Source organism: Clytia hemisphaerica, unplaced genomic scaffold, assembly GCF_902728285.1.
Source record: "Clytia hemisphaerica strain Z4C2 unplaced genomic scaffold, Clytia hemisphaerica genome assembly, whole genome shotgun sequence".
In the NCBI taxonomy this organism is placed as follows: domain Eukaryota; kingdom Metazoa; phylum Cnidaria; class Hydrozoa; order Leptothecata; family Clytiidae; genus Clytia; species Clytia hemisphaerica.
In genome coordinates this window covers 80,423-98,648 of record NW_027103936.1, presented here as the reverse complement: position 1 = coordinate 98,648, position 18,226 = coordinate 80,423, and the positions used below count along the sequence as shown (strand labels likewise).

At 35.9% G+C, this 18,226-nt stretch overlaps 2 protein-coding genes across 2 annotated transcripts in view; both read right to left on the bottom strand.

The window, feature by feature from the left end:
* LOC136809839 (forkhead box protein N2-like) overlaps positions 1 to 18,226 on the bottom strand; it is a 72,151-nt gene that overhangs the window by 10,176 nt on the left and 43,749 nt on the right. The window lies entirely within an intron of this gene.
* Positions 867 to 5,944, bottom strand: LOC136809832 (transmembrane protein 50A-like). The gene is made up of 6 exons (XM_067066386.1): positions 5,799 to 5,944; positions 4,703 to 4,806; positions 4,327 to 4,394; positions 3,843 to 3,935; positions 2,226 to 2,286; positions 867 to 2,034 (listed from the first exon to the last, which is right to left on the bottom strand). Exons 1-6 carry the CDS (start codon positions 5,895 to 5,897, stop codon positions 1,992 to 1,994), a joined length of 468 nt encoding a protein of 155 aa, XP_066922487.1. The 5' UTR covers positions 5,898 to 5,944; the 3' UTR covers positions 867 to 1,991.

The following is an 18,226-nucleotide window of genomic DNA, read 5'->3' as shown; positions in this document are numbered from 1 at the left end:
ACCTTTCTTTTAATTCTTTAGACAAATTTAGTAAAAGCCTCCTTTTAGATATAACAGAGGATAATTATTTGTTGATGTTTATAAAAGAAGGCCTGAATTTGGGGCGATTAGCACTCGATTTCTAAACGATGACGGGATATGCTGCCAAAAAATTGGCTTTCCAAATCGAACTCTTACACTGCAGCTCTTAAGCAGTAAAAAAGTATCCTTACAGTTTATTTTACCGAACCTCAAATTGTAGTTTGAATTCTTATTTTTGCTGAAGCCACCCGAAAATGAGCCTGAGGCTACGACAAGATGTGTAAAATATATCAAAATGCAAAATAAATGTATGTCAAAAAACTATTAAGATACTTGCAAAAGACATTCTCATTCGCAATATTGGCGTATAATTGTCCACAAACACACCCTTGCCTTACTACAGTGCATTTAGATAAAAAAAGACCCTTTTAGTGCACTCTATCAAAAATAGACCCTTGCCCCTTGCAGTGCATTTCGAGGGTTCTTGAAAAACCTACTCTAAAGGGCGGCACAGCAAATTTTTTCCCGTAAGCGGCCCAAGCCCTGATTTAGCGGCCCAAGACCTGAATTATTGGCCTAAAAAGATGCTATGGGTCGGACCATGTGTCTGAGTGCCAACAACCCGGGCCTGAGAATTGAAGAGATTTCCTAAATTTGTTTAAAATTATCTAAATTTAAAAGAAAATTTCGTAATTGCAGTAATTCTAGAGAGATAATGTTTGAGTTATTCGAGCGATCAATCAGATCAAATAAGATCCGGGAATAGACCCCACCTTAAGTCGGACGAATTGGTAATTCTTTTCGATATAAAGATCAGAGTCAGACGCAGTCATATTTGAAATGTATACTGAAAATCATACTGTTCGATTTTTTTCTTTTTGATATAAAACTTATATTTACAATAGTTACTTTTGCTACAATTCGTAAATGTTGAAATAAATAACACAAAAACAGAAAAACACTTCGTAAAAAAATCACTAACAATTTAATAAAGATTCATATGCTAAAAATGCTGAAAAGTAATGAGTTGAATCGAACCATGAAAGTTCTAGTTACACTAAGAACAGAAAATGTCTTTAAAACATTTGTCATTTCCTCTGTATTCATGATATGCACGATTGCAATGCCTTCCGACATTACATCACAAACCAATCAGCTGTTGGGTCCGTGGAAAACATTGCAATGGTGCATATCATGAATATTGGCAAAGTTTCCCTAGGAAGTTGTATGTTCTGGAGTTAGCAAAGAATAGTCGAATTGTCGAATTCTTACAAAGCTGCTTAGCCTCTGAAATATTTTGTTCTTATATACTTTGTTTTTATAAAGGAAGTTGCAGCAAAGCCCATTGCATGGGGACACTGTCCGTTCTTAGCAGGTAGAAAGTCCTATTAAACATTTTTAAATAAGCAACCAGGTTGCTAGGGCTCACGGATTCTTTTCACTATCTTGTAAAGTAAAAGCTTTTTAGGTAATCTAACAACCATGGCAAACGATTGTCTTTGGCCTATCAACGAACGACCCCAGCCTTCGATTTCAGAAATGACTGATAAAATTCTGATTTAAGCCTCTTCGAAGCAAAAACAGGAAAAAAGACAGAACATTAAGAAGCGTTAAGAACAATTAAGAAAATTTAAGTGTGAAAATTACAAACAAAATAAGAGCAACCGAGTCTCAGTCAAAATTTACTAATTCTTATAAAAAATCGTGAATAAAAGAAGAGTAAAGTATTTATCTCTTATGATACCTTGAACATTAAAATTCGGCAATCAAAATCCCTTCAGAGAAAATTTAAACGCTATCAGATTATACGAAGCGGAAGTTTGTGTCTTATTTTGCTTAAAACCTTTTGAAAGATAAACAATGCCAACATAGATATGCACATAGATTTAAATCTCTATGGAGATTGTACGATTGATGAGTAGAGACGATGATGCGATGAGAAAAAGTACCGCCAGATATATAAATACGTTTTAGAAGTCGTCTTCAGTCCGACCAAATTTGAAAACCAACGCACTGAAAGAAAACGAAACAGAAAATTTTTCACGGATAAATTACAGCATAGATTGTTAAAGAAATCTCGCAAACAGAATGTATCAGAATCTTCGCTAAATATTAGATGAAATCTTTAGTAAGAAATACAAAGATAAATTTTCAAAATAAAAACTAGCCCTCAATAATTTAATCAGAAGTCTCCTTAACCTTACCTGAAGAAAATGAAGGAATTTTGTAAAAAAACTGCCACCCCAGGCCAAGTGCTCGGAACATCTAAATAGAAAAATGATAATCATGATACTCTTTGTTGCTGCGAATGCCAAAGCTAATTGAAAGCAGCTTTTATTGTTAATGGATTTAAGTAAAATACTTCTAAAATATTCATGGTGAAATTGGCCAAAATATAATCACCATCGTGAAATCAGGAGACTGAACCTAAGGACATTTTTAGAGCATTCGTTAGTGTAAAATGGTCTATTATCCAAAGCCATTATTGCTCAAAGACTTTCGCCATATTCCTGCTCAAGGTATGCATGTTAAACTTAGGTTGGGTTTGGATCCTAACCTAGGAATATTGTTAAGAATATTTTATATATGAAAATGTTAGAAATATCAATGATGAAATTTTAGAAAGGATATTTGGGAACAAACGTATACACGTTTTTTTATACAAGAACAGACTAATATATAAGATTGTAAGGCTTCCATGGCCAAAATGTTAAAAGCAAGTTGAGAATGGTGAAAAAAGAACATGTTAAGAGCATTTTTAGGCTTAAAACTCAAAAACTTGAGAACATCTTAAGGCTTCAAAAATGTTCTTATAAAAAAACGTACCTTATCGGGGAAAAAAATGTCGGAGTTTTATTTAGTCGGGGTTTTTTTTCGTCGGGGAAAAATTTCGTCACCTAGAGGCATTTTCGTCACTTTCCCCCGACCAAAATTTCAAATTCGTCACTTTTCCCCGACGAAATTTACAATTTAGTCACTTTCACCCAAATAAATTGTCCAAATGAAATGGTTTCCTTCACTAGCTCGAAAAAAGATCTTGTAATTCGACGTTTAAAGAACTAATTTCGGTTAATAAAGGTGTAAAAAAATTAGATTTTGGTTGGGGTTTAAAAAATTGGGTAAAAGTTTTGGTCGGGTGATAAAATATCGGGGGAAAAATTCGTCGGGGGAAAATTTCGTCACCCCCTCAAAATTTTCGTCACTTTCCCCCGACATTTCTCCGATAAGGTATGCAATTATTACTGTTGATGAATGGACAGTATAATTCTTTTCAGCCATGATACTTTTTTCTTTCCAAATTATCATCTGATGACTTTCTTTGTAGACTAATTTCTTCATCCATATGGAATAATTACCACCATTTAAAGCTTTTAATCTCATAATTCATTATAAATTATGACCGTCTTTAGTCTTTAAAAACACCGATGATAATGTTACATCTAGCAGAAATTCTTTTCTGCCAAAGGCCGAAATAAAAATTATATTTTTAATGAATATAATTTCTAGAAACATAATTTTTTCAATAGTTTCAAAGATTGCCCAACCAGGCAGTACTTATAAAAGGGATAATCAGATAATTTGGGATCTTTGTGATGTAGATTTCTTTCGTGGTAATGAGCAAATAGCAAAACCTTCAAATATTTTTGCTCAAATCAAAGTCAAGAAAGTCAGCACCAAAAAAATATTGCCAATAAGGCCTACGCGTTCTGTAGCTAATTTAAGGTCATAATTAGGACATATGACACCTCTCTTACCTATCCCTACCACCCAATTACACTTTTTTGTTGTCCTTATAAACAATGTACTAAAGTTTGACTCACCTTTAGTTACATAATCACCAAATAAAACCCAACAGGCTCCAATCAATCCACCGAAACCAAGAAGAAAGCCAAGAAGCAACCATATCCTTGCTCCTAAAATGTGAAAAACGAGCTAACCAACACTTGATTGATAAATTCAAAACAAATGAAATACTTACTATATATCACAATAGCCTAAACATCACATTATTTTCTTTGTCACCTCTCAAAGATAAAAAAGCTCTAATTAATGTCTTGATGACCCGGCTTGCATCATTTTTTACGTGAATTTCCAATAAGAAAAATCAAAAGAGCAAGAATTCAACATTTTTGTTTATACATTTTTTACAAACAGTCACACTTTTCCAGAAGTTCCTGATTGGAAGAATGAAGTAATCCTGACCTACGCTTGTCAAAAATAATACAAAGATCATAAAAATTTAAAAGTACCTGATCTTGACCTACGCTTGTCAACATATTGAGATCATAAAAAAGGAAAAAGTACCTGTTTGTCCGAGACAACCTCCTTCGAACGTATCACCACGCACTTGAGCATTTGAAACTGCATTTATCCTAAAAAAAAAGAGATGTTCAAAAATTTTCAGAAAAATCAGATTATCACATAGCTTTTAACAAAAAAAAACAATTTTGCACTTTGTCGTTATCTCACATGCTGGATGTGTTCCAAATCTCAGAGTTTCTTTTAATTGTATTATTGATATGTTGAGCAATTTATTTATTTTTCTTATTAGCCAAAGAACAAAAAATTAGTTTAGTGCTAGATTCCTTCATCTTTTTTACCTCTAAAGAAGGGTTTCAGAATTAGGAGGTTACCAATATATTTAAGGGGTATAAGAAGAGCATGGAGTGTTCTCACTTACATAAAGAGAGCTATAGTAGAGACGACGCCGCATGTGTGATAAGCATTCTTATCAAGAGGTGTGTTGGCTGCAGCATCAATAATAAACCACCAGCCAATAAAAAACTAGAAGGAAAAAAAATTGCTTTATATCACGATTTTTAAGGTTTCCATATCATTTTTTTACTTGCTTGTTTAAAATTAATTTTTATTCTATTTGAAAAGGTTTATAAATTTTCATTTACATCTGATGATTGTTGAGTACATGACCCTGAGTAATGTAAAGTTCTATTCACCATGTCATAGAACAATATAATTTTAAAGAAAGTTCTATCTTTTGTATTGAGCACTTCTTTTTGTGTGATTTGTTCACCAAACAAATAATGATATCTATTTGAAAAGGTATAGATACCCATATCGCGATTGTGCGATGATGATCGTGCTATTCATTTTTCAAATTGAAATTCTGCAAGTAATACACACTTATAAAATACTTATGGCTTTGTTTTCAGATAGATCAATCACTTCAGCTGACATAAGCACATATTAAGAATTTATTCCAAAAAAACGTGTGTGGGGTACGAAAGTCTGTCAAATGAAATTGTCTTTGGGTTGACTTCTATATATTTTTGCGGGTACTTTCGAGAAATGAATTTCATGAGTACAAAATTTTGCGATTGCTACTTTCTGGAATTTTTGGCGTGTATTAAATTTTGTGATTCACTCACAATTATATGATTATATATTAAAAGAAAAGGATTCAAAAAAAAAGAGACTGATTTTGCTTGAAAAACGATGTAAATAGGGGCAAAAATAGTAACAAAACTGTATTCAAATGGTGACTAAATAGTCAACACAGTGTAAAAAAACTTTCGACCTAGTTAAAAAAAATTTGTGTGTTAATTTCCTTTCTTAATTTTGTGTTCTTGAAAAATTTACTAACAAAACAGTACTAAATTTCGCGAAATTAACTACACCAGAAAATTTAGTACTTCACGAAAATATATACACTTGAGGTAGTAAAATTGCTAGTCCCTCCCAGGACCATTGAGGGGACATTTTTTTGAATGCATTTCATGATTTGTTATTAAAAATTCTTTAAAATATGATATACTTACCAAGGCTCCAGCTGCTATTGAAGCAAGTTGATTTCTTTTTTCTGAGAGGTCAGGACAGTTGATTTCAGGACAATTTGCATTATCCAAACAACCAGACATTTCGAGTTTCTTTTTACAAAAAGTATTTTGTTATTATATTTACTATGAAATAAAAACAAAGGAAAACATAAGCAAAAATGGTTCTACCCTTTGATTTGGCTTTCTTGTAACCATATAATATTACTATTTTTTACTGGCAGTTTGTTTTATGATAGATAGACAACATATGTACAGATTTTCATGGTCATAGTAACAAGAACTAACTAAATATGAAAAAAGTGAGTAGATCATCTGGGTATAAAAAATGCATATTCAGGACATTATATCTGGTTTTTATTTGGTTTCAAGAATTTTCCCAGTGCCATGTGTATCACCAGACAGTTTGGAATGGAGTAATTTAATAAGAATTTTCGGCAAAGGATAAAAACACCTGGATAGTCCAGTTACACTAATTTCTACAAGTTTACACTAACTTGGTCTTCACTCTTAATTCATGCTCTAAACTTTCTGTAAAAAAATGTTATTTTGTTTCCTTAGGCAACAGCTGTCTTGTAGAAGACAAATCCATAGTCATTTGGGAGAAATTAGAGATCTATTGATTCAGTGCATATCATCATTAAATTACTCCAACCATCAGTACAGCTTTTAAGCTCTAAAAGAACATCTAGTAAAATTTTAGAAAAACAAAAATTACCTCAACATACAAAGTTCTAGATTTATATAGAGTCTGGTGCACCTAGAACAGCCTGATAGAGTTTGTTTGATTAGATACTGTCTGTAAGTGAACCCTTGTAGACAGAAGCTCAAAACTTTTGAAACCCAGGCAGACAAGCAAAATATGCACATAAATCACTCCATTGTCCTCTTAAACAAACCTTTTAAACAAAACTGGAAACTTGTCAAATTAAATACTTTTTAAATGCTTACTGGCATCAAATAATGGGTAATCTAACCTATCAACATGCATGATTTGGCAGTAAAAGCAACAAAATTGTAAAATAACGTCCACCAACAGAGTGCCATCTGCTAAATTAAGTCCCCACAAAAATCCATTCCATTAATTTAAGTACCCGAAAAAATCTGCTCTGGTCCCTACTACTGTTATACCGTGAGTGGTCCTAAATCTGATAGCCCTGCCTAAAAAATTTCTAGCCCTTCTTTCACTTCTTCTTTGCATCCGCGCTAATTTTACATGTGCTTGTTCCGACAATTCATGTTTATATTCTTTTTTGTCTTTCCTGTCTTTTCAAAACAAAACATTCGAATCTTGAACTAAACATTCGAAAGTGCATTCGTCAATATGCAATGTTTTTTTAAATATTTATTAACTAAACACTATTGGGGAGGCAAAATAGTAAAATCGGCAGTTTGGCACCCCTTTACTAGGAAAAATTGTAAAAAAGTAACGTGACCCAAGCGAGTGCGAAAGATTTTACGACATATCTCCATTTAATAGGGCTAAAAATTGCCATTTTTGAGGGGGGGGAGGGGAAAAGGGCGCTGAAATCAGTGTTTTGAAGAGCCTTTTTTGCGTCCTACCTTTTCGGTGCACCCTCAAAAAACCGCACTGGGGCAGGGGGGGGGCACAAATAAGTATACCCATGCTTGCACAAACTACTTTAAGGATTTAAAGGCAATCTAATTGGAAAGTGTAGTTTGAATCACCCTTCTAGTTCTAAGATTTTTAACCAAATGAAGCTTCTGGTTATTTTATTTGTCATTAACTATTTTAAAAAGGCACAAACTTTTTCAAAAGGCACGAATTATTTGTCCAAAAGGCACAAAGTTTCTTTCAAAAGGTACAAACTTTTTTTCGAAAGGCACAAACTTTTTTTCAAAGGCACAAATTTTTTTTTCAAAGGCACAAACTTTTTTTCAAAAGGCAAGAAGGGCACGAAGGCACGAAAAAAATCACACTCGTTTTTATTTTAGTTTGTATCTTTGAAAGGCCCCATCGGATTTAGGCAGGGCTATCGGATTTAGGACCACTCACAGTATTTTTGAGATCAATAAAAAATCGATAAGTAATTGGATCGATACATCTTACGAATTGATTGTTTGATTGGATTGATATGATATGGGATCAATATAATTCTATGATCAATAATTCGATTGGATCGATGATGTAAGATTGATAAGTACAATAAATGATCCTGACAAAAAAAATCTCGGAATCTTGAGTATCGCTCCCCACTTGATCCTATCAAGCCCGATCGCCTGGCATAAAGCAAAGTCCATCACCTGGGGACAAATACTTTTTGCATAACCATGTTTTTTAGAACGTGTTAAAAATCACTTGCTCCTGTGTGATGTGAAGCACCGGAAAAGCTCTGGAACTTTCAGGAGAGAAAAATAGTGTTTTTCTAGCTGCTCCAGAAAACTCTGGAAGTTTCTAGAGCGCCGCCGACTGGGAGGGTCTGGTTTCCAGAAGTTCGAAAAATTAACACCGGACAAAAGGTTTCCGGTGTGGCTGAGGGATACTTTTTGGCACAGGACAAACACACTGGACTGTCTCTGGTGCGTCGACAGGGTTGTGCTCTGATACCGTCAACTGCTCTAATGTCTAACTTGGGACTATCTGACCAGGTTAGAGCAGTGGACGGTATTATCGAGCATTAGAAGAAATTATTTGAAGAAACAATAGACTTTACTTGTAAGTTTTAGTTCCATTGGCAGTTGGCAGTGTAGACCTAAAGCTCCAAAACAGCACCTACTAACATGAAAACCAGAATATGATTCTTCAATGGGAATCAAAACTATAAAGTGCACTTACAAACATCAATTTGTCAGATCTAACAAAATTAATAACCGCACTGTCATCATTGCCAATAAAACAAACGATTTTCTGTCAAGAGCCTTGTGAACATTCCAACAACTTCCATCGAAATGATCTATCACAGCTCAGTCTACCATTTCTAGCGCGGTCCGAGGATTGAGCAGAGAACGCTCTGCGAACTCCTGCGTGGGTGAAAAACTTCAATCTGTCAATCATTTTCTCTAGCGAAGAGTACATGAAGCGATTCTAGCTTTACGATAGTGCCGCGGGTCATCAATGGATAGTATTCAATTATCATTATCCCTTTATTTTCATTCCTAGAACTTCCTAGAACAAAAAAAAGGAAAAATAGAAAAGTTGTATTTTTTACTGGTGCTCTATTCACATACTGAATTCGAAAGATCTTCTATGTGGCGTTTTTTTGAAAACTTCAAAAAACTGATTTTTGTCCTGCCTTTGCCACAAGTGTTACGCGTAAGCAGATATAACACCCCTTTTTAAAATAAATGGCCTCTTAAAGTCTTTTATGTTTGCTGCAAGAAGGGAGAAAAGTTTAATTTGACCCCCGGTTTTTTCTTTCTTTTTCTAGCTGGTTCCCGCGTGTTGTTAGTGTAGACACAACTTTAATCCGGGGAAATGAAGCGTTTTCATTGGTCTAAAATCAGAGATGGTCACGTGACCAGAATTTTTATCCAGGGAGATGCCGTGGCCGCAATGTTTTGCTTTAGTGAGATTGACCATTTTGTTGTTTAGATTTGAGCGGGCAAAATTTCTGTACAAACCAAAATATGGCTTCGTTGGAGTACCGGTTGAAACACTTGTGTTGCGGGACTTTGGCTTAAGTGCTTGAGTGCAGCATAGGGTACAAAGTCCAAACATGCGTTTCCCGTAATTTTTGTGTGAAGAGTAAGGTCTATACTGGTTGGGTGTTTTAAGATAAAAACGGCAATTACTGCTCTTTTCGGCAATTATTGCCGAAAACGGCAGTTTTTTCAGCGATGAAATGCTGAATCAGCAAAATGTGGTGTCCTTTTAAGCGCAAAGATGTCAGAGGTGTTTGAAAATAGTAAAATTGCATCGAGAAAAAGGTTTTTCGGATTTTAAAAGTGATTATTTCAATTTTTCGTTGCTCAATAACATGAAGAGTTCTAAAATAATATGTTAAAAGATCCTGCATCGATACCAAAACATAGCCAGAAAGAGATAACAAAAACCATGTAGTAAATTTGTTTACATATGACTTGATTTTGCTATCTGCATTTCCAACAAAAACCAGTTGAAAACAAAACCAAACGAGGCACAGTGGGCCTACTTATTGCGAGGGTTGTCAAATACCACATGTTCAATAATAAAATCATTTTTTATTTCCAAAAACGGCAATAATTGCCAAAAACGGCAATTTTCATTTATTCACTTTTTTATTTTTCTGCTGATTCAGCATTTCATCGTTGAAAAAAAACAGTTTTCATCTTAACCAGGGGATGTCAATCGAACGTTCGATTGCCAATCGAACCAATCGAATTAATCGTATTTACTCGAATCCAATCGAATGATTGATTTTCGATTAGCCGAATTGATTGAACGCCAATCGAATTCTAATCGAAACCGAAAAACATGTGAAATTCCATTTGTTTTGATTGAGTTCGACAAGCTTCGATTAACGTTCGATCAACTTCGATTAACGTTCGATCAACTTTGATTAACGTTCGATCAACTTCGATTAATGTTCGATCAACTTCGATTTTACTTTAAAAAGTTAAAATTTTGCAGGGCTAAATTTGGAAGATTTTTTGTAACACCACCATTAAATTCTTTTCCCTCCCGCCAAAAGAAGTTAGCGGAAGAATGTTTGCTTAATTCCTGGGGGGGGGGTACTTAGGCAAAAATGGGTGATATGGGTATGTATGTGCGGACCGTTACCGTAGCTAGTAGGACGGGGTGAATCGGATACCCGGGATGAATCGGATAATTTGTTTAATCGCCTCTGATACTTCACTGACGATGTCTTTTTCCATTCTGTTTTCAGATCCCGTTCACTGATCGATCAACCTATCAGCAAAATATGGCTTCGAAGATTTGGAACATGTTCTTCGGAAATTGGGCCATTCCAGAAAAAAAAAATTACCCCATAATGGCCAGACGATCTCAATCGAACGGAATCGACGATCGAACCAGTTGAACCAAATCGAACGCAATCGACCGATTGAAATTCGATTGTCGAACGCAATCGAATCTCGATCGAATATTACCGCAATTTTCAGATTCGATTGATATTCGATTACGTTCGATTGATGTTCGATTGCGTTCGATCGTCGATTCATTGACCCCCGGATTGTTCATCGCATAAGTTCTACGGGAAATCGAAAGTAATTTCATTTGGCTTGTGATGTTTGAGAGCTTGGATGTTGGGAACACAGATATCTGTAAAGCCCGAAGGGCTAGATTTGCAGCTTTGTTCAAAAAGTGAAGCTCATCTTTGGAAGGATTTCCTACCAGAGTCATGTGACTAAAATAAAATATGCAATTTCACCGGTTTGAGAGATGTGAAATAGCGTTTGCCGCCTACGTTTTTTGATCTCGCGCTCCGAAAACAATTAAAATGCTAGATCCTATCCATCGGCACGAAATTTAAAAAGTCAAATTTTTGCTTCACTTTTTTTTGCTGGAGAAAGCTTAAAGTTGCAAATCTAGCCCTTCGGGCTTAGATATCTGTGGTTGGGAAGCTGCAAGAATAAAGCCGGACGATCTCAATCGAACGGAATCGACGATCGAACCAGTCGAATATAACCCAGAATTTTGACGTTCGATTGAGATTCGATTGCGTTCGACAATGGAATTTCAATTGGTCGATTGCGATCGATTTGGTTCGATTGGTTCGATCGTCGATTCCGTTCGATTGAGATCGTCTGGTAATGGATGACATCAATTTTTGAAATAAATTTTGGCACGGAATTCCAGGCAAACTTTAAAGAGAAAGTATCGGAATTCCATGAATTTTACTTAATTTTGCATTAAAGTATTGGAATTCCATGATTTTTTTAGGTTACAGTAACGGAATTCCACTATTTTGATAGGTATTTTGTAAATTTGTTACGGAAATTCCGGACTTTCTGGATTGAAGAAGAAAACCTTCTACTAATCTGCATCTGCATTGACTTATCTTCAAATATAATCCGATCTTAATGCAGACAATCTTCCAACTTATAATGGTAAAATGCCTTACTACTTTTGGTATAATTTGGGAGTATTTTGTGATGTGGCTGGGTCCTGTTGTTCACACTTTCTGCTCTGGTGTTGACTATTTGTCCTCTCCCTTTCTTTCGTGTTGTTTTTAGTGTGAAGTCTTTAAGCTAGATGAGTGAGGTAGTCAGCTAGCAGCTAGTCTAGTTGAACTTAATTAACCCTTTTTTTAAATCCGATTTTCCCGATTCTTATTTCACTCGTGGCTATGATCAGTCGGGTATGGCTGCAGCATATTTACTTTTTGATGATGGGCTAGCTACTGCAAGAGCCGACTGAGACCAATTTTTTCAAAGATATTTGCTGATGTTTGAAAGAAGAGAAATTTTGGTCGATAGTTTTTTGGGTCTAGAAGTGAGTCTTTATTATGTACAGGTATGATTTTTGCAGCTTTTAGATATTGAGGAAAGATACCTGCTAGGCATTCATCAATTGTAAAAGGGGTTACGCACGATACCAAAGTCTCGTGTTCGCAAGCGAAAGGTTTTTTAAACACTACCGTAGGAAGCTTCCTCATTCCCGGGGAAATTTTTCCATTGCCAGTTTACAACAGAAAAGGACCGAAACTAGCCCAATTTTTGTTAACTTGTTTGAAAATAAGGCAACATCCGAATTTTGCGATTTTGGCGCCTTCAATTATTAGGGGTACGTACGGCAAAATTCAAACTAAGGGACCCCAGCCGTTTGCGTCATTCGTGATCGCGGGAAATAATTTGAGTCATCATGGTGTGTAATTTGGGCTATTTTCGTTATATTTGCATGATGTATCAACCACTTTTGGTGATTTGCATGGTTGTCACGAGAGCAAGACCCTCCCCCAGCTCCACCGGCTGATTGGTTATAAAATCATCAAATGTTAATGTTATGGTGAATTTTAATGGAAAGGAAACTCGTTAACTACACAAAATGTCAGAATGTTCACTCTAAAACCTAATTAATGAAGAACTTGAAAAATCCTGATGGAATACAAGATAGAATGACATATTTCTTTATAAGAACGATTTCATGAGAGTCGAGGATCAAATCGCCAGGCTATAAAAACAACTTTAAATGGCTGAATCACAAAAATCGTATGCATTTTTATTATAAAAATTCAATAATTCAATAAACACAATTAATGGAACAAAGATAGTCTCAAATATCTTAAAATTTCGATCTAAAAGTCATAACGATTGTTTGGTATAAAAAAAATAAAAACATCCTAGGCTCAACAAAGAGTTTTGGAAGAAAATATGAGTAACTCAAGCATGTGGTAAACAATAAAATTGTAATCAAATAAAGGATTTATTGATTTATTATCTTATTGAAACAAAACAAAAAAATTACTTGTTTAAATAAACGAGACTGTAAAACCAAAAGGTCTTAGAAAAATCCGAAAAATCCCCAAAACTGGGATGGTTGTAACTTTAAAGGTAAATTGGGCGTGTCAGGTATGTGCAAAATTCTGTCTCTCACAGGGTCAATTTTCAATTTTTGGCTTGGACATACCCATCACTTAATACCCCTGGTCCCTGGAAAAATCACCCAAGCCCAATGAAGAGTCTATTGACATAACTTAATATAAAATCTATACTAGGAAGTCCTAGAAATTTCCATAAATTCCATATATCCTAAAAAAATTCATAAGTAAAAAAAAACAGAAAAGTCAAAAATTATAAAATATATAAATCTATTTCTTTTGTTAGAAATGGTCCTTTCAGAAAACTCATTCATTTGGGTTGGACAGTGAAAGATATATTATTTTTTCCATAATTTTACCTCTGGACAAATCGACCCCCTGGGCCTGGGTATGACTGTTTTTTTGCAATTTTTTCAAGAACTGGGCGGGACGGTTGGTATTTTAAAGGTAAATTGGGTGTGTCAAGTATGTGCAAAATTCATTCTCTCACAGGGTCAATTTTCAATTTTTGGCTTGGACATACCCACCACCTACCGCGAAGTCGGGCGCATGCATGTATAGCCCTCAAATGAATGACCTGGCTGGTCCTCAACATACAAAGTTAAATTAAAACAAAAATGGTAGAGTAAAGCTGTGAGTAGAGCTGCGTAGTTCATTTGTTTTGAAATTTTGCTGCTTTGATTGGTCAGCCATTTGAGGGCTATGCATGTTAGCCTCCACTGATGCAAGTTACCCGACTTCACGGTAGTTACCCCTGGTGCCTGGAAAAATCACCCAAGTCTGATGAAGAGATTTTTCTGGCACATCACAATCCTTTATACCGTCAACTGCTCTAACTTGGGACTACCTGACAAAACATATATGACAGCAATTCGGCCACCATTTCAACGAACCTCCAAAGTCATTTGATTTGAGTTAATGAAGGGCGTATTAAAAAATACACAATTTCTCTTTTGCACCGAGTAGGCTTTTAAATTGAAATATGAAAAAAAATTGTAGTGAAATACATGCAAGTGCAGACCCGGCGGAAGAGGGGAGACTGGGGAGACTTCAGCCTCCCCAACTTTAAGCAAATGAGATTTTTTCTCTCAAAATCCTAGCGAGTTAATATCTCATTTTGAGCCTTCAGCCTCCCCACTTTTACGGTAGTTCCGCCGGGCCTGAAGTGTCTGGAACGAAGAAGAACAAATTAGTGGCAAAACGATGGAGCATTTGACAAGTTAATCCCATCAGGTGATAGGCGGCGGGCCTTCTCTAATTCTCCAATCGGCGCCCGGTCATTTTGAATGAAAACAAAAAAGTTAAAAAGGGCGCGTTATCAGTGAAAGTTGTCGTGACATGCTATGACAGAAAGTAAGATTGATAAACTTGGTGGAGTTATCAAAGCAAATTTGTTGTCAAGAGATTTAACAGTAGTAAGTGAAAATACAGGCCAGATTGTCAAAAGTCCCATGCTTCAACCAATTGTCCCAAGTTAGAGCTTGACAGTAATATACAGCTTTTAGAGAAGAAAAAGATCCAAGAATTATCCATTAACAAGTTTATATTGAAGCAAACAAATCCCATTTGATTCACTTTAAATCAGGCTGTCAGTTATCATCCATTCAACTGTCAGTTACCGTCAGTCAAACATCAATAATAATCATATCCAGATATCATAACATAACTTATCAGAATCAAGCATATGCATGATGCACGCTCTATGCGCATGCAGCACACGCACGTATTACGTGATTAATATATTGTACTTGATAATCAAGCCGTTGTTCCCTCGTTTCTTCCATCCACTTGATTAAGCTGATTTTTCTAGTCTTTACCAGCTGTGACTGTTCCATGCCATTTCCAGAAGAATTGTGAATTTAGGAAAATCAAATCTTCCAGTACTCGCTCCTCAAAGCAACACCAACAAGTGAATAGGTACCTACAGTTTCAAAATTTGATCATAGTCCCTAGATATATTTGTTCTGTTTAACTGTTTTTGACAGCTGCAATGCAAGCAGGCAAGTCACAACCAATTCTGCTCTGATCAACAAAACCAACAAAAAAAGTGATGATGCTGGAGCTAGCCATTTTGAATATTCTGCCTTGACATTTGCCAGTTTTTGTTGGATAGAAAAAACACCAGAATAAAAAACAGCAGTACTTTTAATGTTGTTGATGATTTTAAAGCAAATTGAATCAATTCAATCTTCTAGTCAAAGCAAGACAAACCCAGCAAACCATTATGTCGCCAAAAGTTTTCAGGTTTTTGGTTTTGTTGACAAAAATGTTTTGTTTACTTTCTTGTTGTCGGGGGGAAACCCGATTTGCCGATTACTGACTTTCCCGCCTATTTCCCGATTTCTTATAGTTGGTTGCACTTACCATGTTAAAATACAAATTCGTAAATGTAAAGTTATCTTAGTGAGTTTGTCCGTAGAACGTTCGAATCGTTCGAAAAGTTGCAAAAAAGTTGAAGATTTGAAAAATGCAACACGCATAGTATAGATTTTCGGGTTAATTTCGGTTTCTTTTCGTACGCCCGCCCGCCGTTGAAAAAAGGGACGCACTCGCTCGCTGCGCTCGCTCGTGCGTAATTAGTGATTTTTGACAGGATTATGCTGATATACTTACTTTTTTTGATACTTTTTGAAGGCTTCTTTGTCTTTTTGTTCGTCTCAACAATCATCCAATTTGAGAAATCCGATTATGGACCATGACTTTGATGCTATTTGAATCAGCTCTCCTAAGAGGAAGGTAATTCAGCTGCAGTGGCTCGTCCGGTAGCGAATTGAGAAAATGGTCCAATTGATGTTTTAAAATTAGTTTTGGAGCAGTTTTTTAGGTTTATAACCGGTTTGTGTAATTTACGATGCGCGATCCAACGATTCACGATGCGCGATGCACGATCCATGCATATATTATGTTAATTATTCTAATTATGCATTTACAGGATTCCTTCTTTTGTATTCCTGGAAAATCAATGTAAAGTATGCGCGTATATATTTTAACTTCAACAATCAAATCACATCAAAACATAAACTTTTTTCCTTTCTTAAAAAAAAAAACGTTTCTCCGATTAAACCAACCAAATGCATTGCATTGAGACAGGGTGAGACAGGGTTATAAATAAAAATTTACAATGTTGTGGTAAAGTAGGGAAGACGTTTTTTAATGAAGAGCGCGTGTATAAATTCACCTTTTTTGAGAAAGATCAAATGAATTACAGTTAGGAACATTTGGCGAGTTCCTGTACGCGGCCGCAATCAAAAAAATCATAACAACACTCATTAAAATAAGGCGTTCGTGTCTTTTCTCACTTTTTTTAGCCTAGACGATGTAGCAAACAAAGTAAGTATAAGCACACTGTGCTTTTAATTGGCTGAAATTTTTTTTCGCGTCGGAAAAACTTTTTCAAACTTTCAGCAATGATTGACCAAACTATCATAATGAAAATTATCCAGCGCACTTTTTATCTTCTTACCTTATTCATCTTCATTGAAGCACTCGAAGTTTACTGAAGTTAAGCACATAAGATATTCTTATAATTACCTGAAACACCGTTCGTTGTGCGCTGAGGTGGAGTGCGTGACGTAACTCGCGCGGCAACTAACCCGCCTTCTGTTGGAAGATAATATTGGGCGTTTTGACGTTACCACCCTTGAAGCAGCGGGCGCCTCTGTCTTTTTGCGGGCGCCTCTGTCTTTCCACAACTCTTTCCACCATTTTAGATGGTCTTAACAATAGATCCAAAAGGGCGCCATAATCTTGGAAGATGATTTGTTTTGGTCTCCGGCTTTGGGAAGTAGCAATGTTTTTGGTTGTTTTAGATGGGAAATGGTAAGAAACTTAGGTTTACAAGTGTCATTTAGTTTTTGCTGGCTTATAGAATGGCAGGATCCTGGATGGTTTCCCTAACTGAATTAACTTGATCATCAAACAAAGAAAAAGATCAAATAAATAAAAGCACCAGTTGCCATTGAGTTGGTGAAAGGCTTTTATAAGAACATGCCAAAAGTAATGTAGCCAGTAATTTCTTTTTTACCTTATTCACTGTTCTTAAAAAAATAATAAACGTACAAAAATGAGTTTATGTTTTGATAAATTTTTCGCGCCAAAACTTTTCTATGACGTCTAGGCTTTTTCTTTCATTTTAAAAACGAGTGAGGCATGCGGCGAACATTTTCTTTCTGTCGCTATCAATTTTTGTTTTTACTACACAGAAGATATAAGTTATTTTAAATTATGAAAACTTATTCGTGCATGATTAGAATAATTAACATAAATCGACATAAATCATGCATGGATCGTGCATCGTGCATCGTGAATCGTTGGATCGCGCATCGTAAATTACACAAACCGGTTTATAACGGATGGATTGTGGGACTGGGACCTTCTTCTGACAGGGAGTTTCTCTATATGTCTTTTTGCCTTATGTTCACGTCTTTCAGATAACCAGACAATCTCAATCGAACGGAATCAACGATCGAACCAGTCGAACCAAATCGAAACATTCGGCTCAAGCTTCAGATGCATCCGGCTGGATTTTTTTCAAGTTGAATAGTGACCAAAGGGGGACTCGAACCGGAAACCTATAGGTTTCGAAACCAATGCCCTATCCACTAGGCCAAACCGGCTGCCGAAAATTTGTTATTTAGGGTTACTTATACGAAGGTCTTAGTACTATATAGAAATAAGTCTGACTGACAAGTTAGGCTAACTGTTATGATCGCTATTACTCCGAAGAAGCCACCACATGTGTGCACCGCCGGGTGGGTGCACCGCCGGCCGGGTGAGGGGTTAGGGATGTGTCTAAATCCCTAACCCTATCCTACGCGTTACGCGCGCGCTCCGCACGGTATATATGCGCGTCCCGTGCGGCCGGATGCATCTGAAGCATTAGCCGAATCTAAATCGAACGCAAACGACCGATTGATATTCGATTGGTTCGATTGTTGTTCGACTGGTTCAAATCGTCGATTCCGTTCGATTGAG